Source organism: Panthera leo, chromosome B4 (genome assembly GCF_018350215.1).
Source record: "Panthera leo isolate Ple1 chromosome B4, P.leo_Ple1_pat1.1, whole genome shotgun sequence".
Lineage (NCBI taxonomy): Eukaryota > Metazoa > Chordata > Mammalia > Carnivora > Felidae > Panthera > Panthera leo.
In genome coordinates this window covers 46178222-46188844 of record NC_056685.1, presented here as the reverse complement: position 1 = coordinate 46188844, position 10623 = coordinate 46178222, and the positions used below count along the sequence as shown (strand labels likewise).

The window sequence follows — 10623 nt, the reverse complement described above, 5'->3', positions numbered from 1 at the left end:
TTAATTTTTTTCTCAATTTTATTTTAACATTTTCCTTACTCAAAAGCACTCTGGAAATCAAAGAGAGAAAACTTCCTTTAAATTTTTTCAATAAAAATGACAGCGACTTGGCTGAATTATGATGGAATCTGGCTGGGTAGCACTTGAAATAATAGACCTGATCTGTCTTTACATCTCCCCGGTTTCTTTTCTTTTCTTTTTTTTTTTTTTTTTTTTTCCCCTCTAGGTTGTAAGGTGCTCTTTTCCGGGCCACCTTCATCCCCAGCCCCCTCCCTTCCCAAGTCTACCTTTCCAAGGCAGGGGAAGGTGCATCTTCTCTTGGGCTTCCGTCAGCGCCTCCCTAGCACCTCTGGCCAGCAGCCGGCGAAACGGCGTGCCCCGGACATCCATTAACGTTTTATACTACATCTCTGCCCCCGCCAAAGCTGCTCGGGTTTCTTTACCGCGGCCCCACGCTCCCCCACCCGCCTGCACCCTGTCAACGGCACTTTGGGGCAAAATTTTGGAACAGACAGATGCTCCGCCCACCCTCCTCCCCAGAACCAGCTGAAGCTCCCCAGTTCGGGGCGCCGAAATAGGTTTCGTCACACGATGTGGGGTACCGTATTTTTTACAAGCAAACAAGCATCCAAAAAAAAAATTCAAACTGCACCGTCGGGCCAATGGGGAAGGAGCGGGAGGTGGGCGGAGGAAGAGCGCAGCGGGCGGGCGGGGCGGGCGCGGGGGCTGGTACCGCAGGGGATTCGTGAAAACGCGCCGGGCGCAAGGTTTGGGGCTTTTTTTTTTTTTTTTTTTTTTTTTCTTCCCTTTCCTCCCAAACCAGCTAAAGCGCGAGAAGCTGGAGGCTTTCGGATCCACCTTAAATTTTCAGTGGACTCGGCGCAGGGGTCAGTGGGCGCAGCCAATGCCAATCAAGTTTACAACCACCAGCCCGGGAGGGAAAAAAGAGAGGAAAAAAATAATCTTCAAGTTCCCTAGTCCTATACACACTCGGACGGACGCACGCACTCACATACGCGGGCACACAAAAGGAAGCGGGGGTGGGAGGGGGGGTGGAACAGGCGCCCGAGGGAGGAGGGTGGGGGTAAATGTTTGCAAAACGCTCGTTTGGGGCTCGGTGCCCGCGGCCCGAGCGCTCGGGGAAGGCGCGCGGGAAGCGCGGCCCGACCCGAGCGCCATGATGGTCGCCGCGGTTCGGAGCCCATTTTCTGGAGGGGGAGCTGCAATGATGCAATCCCCCGGCCCCGCGTCCCGGCTGCGCGCCCTTCTCCCTGCCTTTTCTTAGCGTTCCTTTGAGGCGCGTCGACGCTTCGCGCCCAACACGCATCGATTTCTTGTTGTATTTTGTGCTTTCTGATTCCTGCCTACTGTGTGTCCCCACGCGAGACAGGCCTGGGACTTGAGTGTCCGTGTAAATACTTTCGCTTCTGCAGGGTCTGACTGAGGCTGACCCCACCCCACTCCACCCCACCCCCACGCGAGCCAAGATCCGGGAGGTTTCCTCCCCCTTACCCCGCCGTGGATGAGGCGGGGGTGGGGGGGATCTAGCCTGACTGTGGGCGCTTCTTCTCTGCCGCCGCCCCCCTCCCCAGTTTCGCTTACAGGGTTTTTACCTTACTGTTGCCCGGGAGGGAGGGGAGCGGGCGTAGGGTGTGGCTCAGGTAAAAGAGATGGCAAATTTAAAAAAGAAATTCGCACTCTGAAAAACAGATTGGAGATCCAGATAGGCTTTTAAAACACCTTTTTCAGTCCTAAAAAGCTTATGAAGAGCAAGTGTTACGCTCACAATGATGAAGATGAAATGGCGAAGACGGCGTTTCCCGGCCGCCGGGAAAGGTCGCCTGGCGCGGCCGGGGCGGTGGGCGCACCGGGGCCTGAAAGGCCGCGCGCCCCGCTCCCATCCTGTGGATTTGCACGGTCCCTTCTGTCCCCCAGTCATGCCCCTGGCCCCACGTTTTCCTATTTCTTCCCTGCCCCAGTCCGACGCGTTGGACAGCTGGGGATGCGATGGGGGGTGGGGTTTGGGGGGGAGCTGGATTTTGCAAAACGGCTGTAAAGGAGGAAGCGACCCCGCAAGCGGCTGTGGCGCTCGGCCCCTCCTGCGCGTCGCTGCGGTCCTCCTTGGCCGCCGGCGAGCCGGGAAGCCTTTCGAAATGCGCGGGGCTGCGGATCATTGGAGCCCAGGGTGGGGGTGGGAGCGGGCTGCTGCCCCGGAGGGTCCGCAGATTCGGAAAGGTTCTCCCCTTCGCTCAGATCCCCCCACCGATCTGGAATATGGCAGGGTGCTTGGTGTAGAGGGTCTGACTGTGGAGAGAAGTAGGGGCTTCCGCTTCTTTCTCAACCCAGAGGAGAGATGATGAGGGAGGAAAGTTTCCGAGAAACCGCCCCGCGCCGCTGCGCGGGCCGGGGAGCAGCCGCCCTCCACGGCCTGCGGGGCGCCCCGAGCGCGGGAACTGCGCGCAGCCACCCCGGCGGCGCGGGCGCTGCAAGTGGCAGAAATGCAGCGAGACTTGATGGCCTTTTCGTCGCGGGGCGCCAGCCAGCCCGACGCCGCAACTGCCGCGGCAGGCGGGAGCGGGGCTTCGGGGCAGTTTGGGGAGACGACGGCGCAGTGGCCGGGGTAGCGGAGCAGGGTTTGGCTGGCGCCGGCTGCCGCGACCCCTCAGAGGGACGCCCGCGGCGGGCCCAGCGGTCGGGGGCCAGGGAAGGGACGCTCCGAATCTCGGGGACGCACTTGGAGAGTTGACACAGACGTGTAAAGGATCCACCCGGTGACTTGGGGGCTGCGTTCCTGTGAACGTGCCTGGCGCGGCCAGCATCCACTTCTTCCTGGCCCTACACTCCTAAAACGCAGTCTCTAAAAATTCACATTAAGGATGCCGCTTGAGGGAAGGAAAATAGGGTGCAGGCAGCAATTAAGAGGATTTTTTTCCTCTGTTAGAGACACTTTTTAAGTACTCTTTTTGGTTCAGAGAAACTAATTTTATTTCATTATTTCCTGACTCTCCATTCCTTCCTCCCCATTTTGAATTGTTTTTCTTGCTTTCTCAGTGTCTTCCTGAAAAACACCCTGTATGCGTGTTTTGAATAGAATCACAAAAACACCTTTAGCCTTTAATTAAAATAATACCTACTTGGAAGATGTAGCTCCGCCACCAAAGGACCTTCTTTTCTCCTTCCCGGCAGCCGAAGAGAGTCAACTCTGCTCTTTTTTTTTTGCTTTGCTTTCTTCTTTTTTTTTTTTTTTCTTTAACAGCTTCAGGTCAAAATAAGTTTTAAAACTGTCTTGTGTAGAGCCCCCTTTGGGGTGCAATAATGTAAATGCTAGTATTTCAGGTAAACAATTTAACCCAAGTTCAAATGTTTGCGATTTAACCATTTGCAGAATCCTAGAAAAAAAAATTTACACCTTAGCCACATTTTTAAGAGAATGTGTAATAACAGGAATCATTTTTAGTAAATTTGACTTTAAAATACCTTGTTTAAGTTTTTCTTATTAAAGTAAAAAGTATCTACCTCTGCCACGTCAACATGGGCCCCAAACCCTCAGATTTGGTATTTAGATTAACCAGTCTTGGGTTGTGTAGATTATAACCAGGAAATTTCAGGATTGAAGGATTTGTTATGACCAGTTTGAAGAATACCTGTTCCATCTAAATTAGTGTGGAATTCCAATTTCTAAAGGACCTATATATATCTAAATATTTTTGACAAGAGGTGTAGATTAGGTGGTCTGAACAATCGCTCTAATTTCCCACAACACTTGCATGTGTAAATACAGAATTTAGAGAAGTCACCATGTTACTTTCATTTTCAGTCCTGCAAATGTATGAACAGTCTACACTTATGTAAAAATGTTTGAGTCGGACACATATCCTAGAAGATATAAATATTGGAACTAATGGAGATTTGACAATCTTATTTATATGAAAATGTGGCTTTTCCACTTTCCACGTCTAAAGCTTTGTTCACTCATACAGAACTAAGTGGAAAATACTATCACATTCAGAACCACACAAACATCATCTGAGATGTGGGCCTAAATTATCAAGATATTTGCCACTTCATATTATATTTGTGTAAATACACCCATAATGCCAGGTCAAATACCTCAAAGCTTAGTAAAGCACATTACAGTTCAACTCGATAGCTATGGAAGTTTTCTTTATTGATTGCTTGATGTGTAACAATAATTGGCATCTTTTTCACACATTACAAAAAATTATACTTGGCTCAGTATGCAACCTTTTAAGCATAGCCATATTATTTAACAGAAGAAGGGAAAAAATCTATTCTACCCAATACAGCATTTACAAATGCACAAAACATGCCACTTTGGCTTGTATATGGTCTAGATTAAAAAAAAAAAAAAATCTCTTTTTAACATAAATAAGTTAGTATAATTTTTCAGTGTCTTTACAGAGTTATGTACACAGGTACACTTCAAATGGTTTTGTTTCATACACATACACAGGCAATGTAAAAATACTGTTTAAAGATGTAGTATCCATTTCAGTAATTCCACGTATGCTTTTCTCTATATGCACTTTCCTTTAAAAACACCATTTCCTTGGGGCAAATTAACAAATAAAACGAGAACCTTTAAATTAAAATTATTTCATTATTTTTATGTGAAGTTACTGAAAGATGTTTAAAAAATATCCAAGGTATTAGAATTATTTTGACTGTGTCTACACAGCTCAAAGTCCAAAGAAAATTAAGAAATCTTCTCAGCAAACCTGATAAAAATTAGATGGTTAAATCTGAGCATTTAGAACTCCCCCATACACCCCAGATATTTGCCCAGAATTACCTGAAAGGATTACCTAACTGCTGAATAATTAAATGGTAAATTCCAATTTTAAGAGAAACTGAAGGGGGGGGGGGGGGGGCGGGGGGAATAAGAGGATAGTTTTTTGTTTAAAAAAAAAAAAAAAAAAGCCATTTGCCACTACATAACGGAATCATCAGAGCTCCCAAATGAGAAAAAGCTTCATGTACAAAAAAATTAGCAATTATTTGCAACCAGTGTTCAAATTTGGATGATTTTTTAAAAATGAATTATCAGTTTTCACTGAAAGAGACATTACATCTTTAAAGAAAACAATTCAAACCCTTCCCCAAAACTGCTTCTCTTCATGCAAGTCAAATATTTTTCTCCTTGCTCTAAATGGAAGCAAGCTCTTCAGAACCCCCCCCCCACGCCAATTCCTCAGCCCCACCCTGCCGTCCCTCCCCCCAAAGTTTATGTGCTACATAAAAGGTAAAAACTATATACACAGGTAGTACAATGAAGCAAATAAGGAAAAACCTAATTGCACAATGCTACATCCAATGCTTTTAGAGGCAGATCATTTAAGAGTGCCTAAAATTTTAGTGTTATTGTGTTGTTGCTTTTCAGTGCTTATACAGGATGTCCACTCCATGGAGTCAGAGATATGTATTTAAAATTTTTAATTTATATCTTCCTTGCTTCATCAAGCAGTGATGTATCTGATAAACAAGGAAACGTGCTCTTAATTCTGCAAAAGAAACAAGAAGAAAGAATTAGGAGAAAAAGCACTAGAATAGCATTACCAATAAAGTACAGGAATTATTTCGTCACTGTCTTAGTTGTGAAATACCTGAGCAATGGAAAAGAAAGTGTGTACTAAAAGCTGATGACCATAGTCCTCTCCATCCAACGTTTCCTTCACTGGATTTTTTACTTTTCTCCGTGTTGTTTATTTTTGTTTAGAGGAGTGGGATCTCAACAGTGGGGAGATTTGTCCCCCAGGGGACGTGTGGCAATGTTTGGAGACATTTTAGGTTGTCACACTGGGGGTGGGAGGTTGCTACTGGCATCTGTTGGGAAAGGCCAGGGCTGCTGCCAAACATTCTACTAATGTACAGGACAGCCTCCCACAACAAAGAATTATTCAGCCCAAAATGTCAATAGTGCAGAGGTTGAGAAACCCTGGTCTAGAGAATCGGGGTCAAAGACAGTGAGAAAGAAAGGAGAATTAAGAAACTGTAACACTTAAGAGTATCAAAGTTTTCTAAATTTGAAAAATAAGTGGAACTGTAACTTATAAATGCTCTCCAAAGAAAATTCTATTAACTTTTTTTTTTTTCAAAATATTCTTGTTTCTCAGTCATATGCAAAATATACACAAGAATGCTTTTGAGGAGGTCCTTACCACTATTTCTAGTATTCTCTGAACTGGCAATGTTTACTAACAAATGCCTCTCTCTATGTCAGAATGGGACCAGATCAAAATCCAATAGGTGTGATTCACTGTGGCTCATCTGATGAGCTAAGCTTCAGGTCACAAACCACAAGTCCCAAGCTGCAGGTGGCTTCAGAAAATTTTTTTCATCCACTTTTCCCACTTTGTATACAGCTGTAATATAGAAGTCCTATAGTGATGTTTTGTATAACCTTTGAAAAATGCCAGATGTGTGTGAAGAAGTCATATATATGACACTATGATTTAAAAACACAACAAACTTGAATCTCACCTTAATCTCTAGGTTCCTTTATTTTTTTTTATAAATGAGGATTTTTAAAAGCCAGGATCAACATGTACTAAAATCTCTTTATGTGCTAAGCTACGAGTGCATGGGGGGGGGGGGGGGGGGAGGTCACAGTTCTTATCAGTAAGAAGTTTACAAACTATTAACATATTCACTTTGATCATTATAGATAGCCAATCCATGGTAAATTGAGGGCTGAATTATTCAAATTAGCTGTCCATATTGACCAGATTTTAGTATATGGAAAAAGTCTCCACTTCTCTTCTGTGGGGTAGACCTGCCCTTGCCGGCCCTTATGACTATTCACGGTTTCCCCTAAAATATCCAAATCATCCTGTTATAGCACAATTAGCATACACATGCTGACGTGTTCCTGGATTGCTTACTCCAGCAGAGTTAATTTAACTTCTGCTTTGTGACTTCGGAAGTTATCATCAGAAATTCTGTAGGAACCTTAGTATTTTTGAGGTTTCCAGTTTGGTTTTTTTTAAATACACAGGGTTCCTTTCTTGTTCCCAAAACTTGTAAGAAAACAGGGAAAGCGGCAGTTTATGAAAATGACAAAAATAAAAGCATGTAACCATTGGGTTAACCAAATAGGAACCATTTGTACCTAACTTTTCCCTCAAATTTTAATCATTTACTTGCCATTTTCCCCACATATGGCTCGAAATCTGTTACAGACTCAACTTGAATCCCTGGGAAATGAATTCTCATGAAGTGAGACTGGGGCATACCCCAGTTCTTGTTCAGAAGAAGTTAAGAACCTACTGTTCCCCAACATGTTTTGGTGGGATTCACAGGGAATTGGCCTTCTATCCATTGGGCCTTGGTCACAAGTACTTGCCGAGGACACTTGGTCTAGTCATTCCATGTTTCAAGGGAAAATTATGTCAGGACGTGGAAAGCGTGAAGCACCACAGTACCCCGGAATCCAGTGATGCCCCAGCTTTTCCCGTTCCGATTTTTTGACCTCACAAAATATAAACAAAAACAAAAACCCACAAACTCTATAATCTGCCAGCAACCACTAAGATCAGGTTATCTTGGGGTTTGAAAGCCCAATTCGGGATGTAAGTTACTTGCGCCTAGCCATCAACCCACCGATGAGTTTACGTTTGACGTCTTCTCAGGCCAGGCTTCTTGGGCGTCTGCTCCACTGAACCCGCGTTCGGGGAACCGTCTGAGACATTTTCTTCTGTTCTGTTGGCTCTTTTGTTTTGAGGAGAGGAATCTAAGGGCAGGAGGGAATTTTAAAAAGAACACACAATCTTTATTAGAAAAACAATGGCTGACAGAAGTTGGCACAATAGGTAGGGGATGAAAAACCCACACCTCCACCCACAATCCTGGATCCGTCATTCCCAGTGGCCTTTAAGGGCACAGAATGAGGTTGTTTTCACATAACAGAAAGTGTATTCTACGCCCCAAAGCTCTCTGTCCATTGCGAAGACGGAGGCCGTGGATACACATCCCAACGTTGTCACAGACCCACCGCGGGCTAGCGGGGAGGAACTGCCATGTTTTCGGTTAGAGAAATTATCAGATAATACCATCTCAGGCTCCTGACTTAAAAATAATAAACAGGCAAGCAGTCAGCCGGATAGCATTTAAAACCCAAGATTAGGCCACTTCGCTCCCCACAAGCTAAATCAGAATATGCTACAAAAGTAAGTAAATAAATGAATAAACAAACAAACAAACAAATAAATAAATAAAAAGCTTAGGTTAAGACCCTCAAGCAGGCAAAGCGGTGCCCCGGACGGACAGACAGACAGACATTTTCTACTTGGGGAAGGGTCATTACCATCTGTAGCAGGTCGCTTCCTTATCCCAGGGCACTGCTCCGCTAACCCCGTCTGGTTGTCCGATGTATCAGTCTTTTGGTCTACCAAATGTGTGTCCTCTGTGTTTGCCTGAGACCCAATTAAAGGCACCGCCTGGCGGTTCCCGCTGACATCCTGGCTCTCCTGCGCCGGCACCTTGCAGGCGCCTTTGGGTGGCCGCGGGGGTCTGTAGTAGAACTCGGGCAAGCTGCCCTTTTCCACCTCTTGCCACTCGTATTTGCCCTCCAGGGGCTTGTGATTCTGGAAATCAAAATTCCACTTGCGCTGGCTTGCCTCTTCCATGTCTCTGCAGTGCTTCTCCAAGTCCCGGGTCAACTCTTCGTGGTTGACCGGGCCGAAGAGGTTCCTGCAGGCGGAGGGCTTGGGGTACTCCGCCTGTCTGGCGTCCATCCGCTCCAGGCTCGGGCTCCCGTTAGACACTCGCACGTTTGACATCTTCCTCCCGGGTCTCTACGACCGCCTCGCGCGCGCTCTCCGAAAACAAAACTGAACAAAACAAAACGCCCCGACCCAGCCCGAACCCCTCTTATAAGCCCTGCGACTGCGCTCCGAGCCAAGAGAAACAAACACGGACAAGTAACTGCCCGAGCGTCAGGGGCGCGCTGGCTCTGGGGAGGGGTGAGGGGAAGCCCCGGCCAGGCAGCCGAGAGCCGCCGCCGATCAAGTGTACCGGCGAGCGGGAGGGCGGGGAGGGGAGGGGAGAGGAGAGAGGAGGGGGGTGGCAAAGCCAGTCCAGGTCCCGGGCTGCTGCGAGCCCGCGGGTCCCGCCAACCGAGCGGCTCTCCAAACCTTGGCGGCGTCGGAGTCGCGGAGCGGCGAGGCTCTGGGGACAGGGGAGGGGGAGAAAAACACCCCGAAAAGACGAGCCCCCTTTTTTTAGTTGCCCAATATGGCGGTGGAAGGGAGGCTGACGAAGAAGAAAATGATTGACACCGCAAGTCTATTTAAACAGAGGAGGAGATCCATTGGTTGCGGCTCCGGGAGCCGCCCCGCCGCGGCTGGCAAGCCCGGCCTTAAGGTGGCCCGGCGCGTCCCCGCCCGCGCGCGCGCGCGCCGACTCCGACAGCGCCGCCCGGAGATTGGCTGGTCGCGTGACTGCCGGAGGTGCGCCGCTGCCAGCAAACCTGCTCCGGCTGGCCTCGGAGAAATTAAAAACGAGACAAACAAACTAGCCAAACGGCCGGGGAGCCGGGGAGGGGCGGGGGCGGCGGGACCTTGGGTTCAGGTCACCGCGCTGCGCTGGCTGGCGCGCCCACTCCGCGCCCGGGAAACCGAGGGGCTGGATCAGATGATCTCCAAGGTGGCTGGCGGCTCGTTTTACGCCTCGGTGGCGATCGTGTTTTCCCGGCACTCGCCGGGCCGCGGGTGCGGGCCACTGGGGGCGGAGGCGGACAGTGGGAGTTCTGCCCCCAGCTGGGCTCTCGCCGGTGGCCCCAACCTCTGGCCCTGCGGGGCTGGGGGCGGGGGAGCCTTCGCCGAGGGCCTGGGAGCCCCCCTGCCTGGGTGCCTCGGCTGTGGGTGAGCAGTGGTTAGCTCACCCTTAACCTAGAAGTCTCTGCTCTTCTGGGGGGTGGCGGGAGGTTGGGGAAGAGGCCAAAGCGAACGTGGGCGCAGCATTTGTAATCTAGTCTGAACCCAAGCTCTCTCCCTCAATAAAAATAAGGATTTCAAGATCAAAAACTCGACTGGTCTCCCAGGTCCCTAATAAAACCTGTAGCTGTCTCAGACACAGGTTTCAAAAGCGAGGTCACACCCCTGACCCAGGTTCTTGCTTCCCGAGCACATTTAAGGCCACTGACATGGGCTGCGTGTGGGAACTAGTCTCCTCTTTGTATTTTTCACTTCTTTCCCGGGTTGTAGCAGTTTCCTCTACCTGAGTCCCGCCGCCAAATACAACAGCTCCTTCCTTCCTCCACCTTTCCCTCCCACTAGATTCACTGCTACAACCCACCCAGAGCAAAATTTAGATGCAAGTGAATGCCTTTACATAGCTACAAATCGTTGAAGGGTGAAAGTAATCTGAAAGTCCAGATTATGAAATGATTCATAAAACCACAGCAACCCTGTCCTCACTTCTGATACTATTATTTGGGCGTTTCTCTGCTCCCCGTTACAACTTGCAATTATCTATCAACATGATCCTGAGCAGGATGGTGAGAGTTAAAGATGTATGGGGAGGGCTGTCGTTTCTGAGACACCGGACTCCACCACCCGCCCATACATATAATCTTGGTTTGGGTCAAAGTGGATACATTTTACT

General features: G+C 48.3%; 1 protein-coding gene across 1 annotated transcript; it reads right to left on the bottom strand.

Moving 5' to 3' along the window:
- Positions 1-4143: 4143 nt before the first annotated feature.
- Positions 4144-9296, bottom strand: CDKN1B (cyclin dependent kinase inhibitor 1B). Its single transcript, XM_042945842.1, has 3 exons — positions 8324-9296; positions 7621-7750; positions 4144-5522 (listed from the first exon to the last, which is right to left on the bottom strand). Exons 1-2 carry the CDS (start codon positions 8796-8798, stop codon positions 7629-7631), a joined length of 597 nt encoding a protein of 198 aa, XP_042801776.1. The 5' UTR covers positions 8799-9296; the 3' UTR covers positions 4144-5522; positions 7621-7628.
- Positions 9297-10623: the final 1327 nt, after the last annotated feature.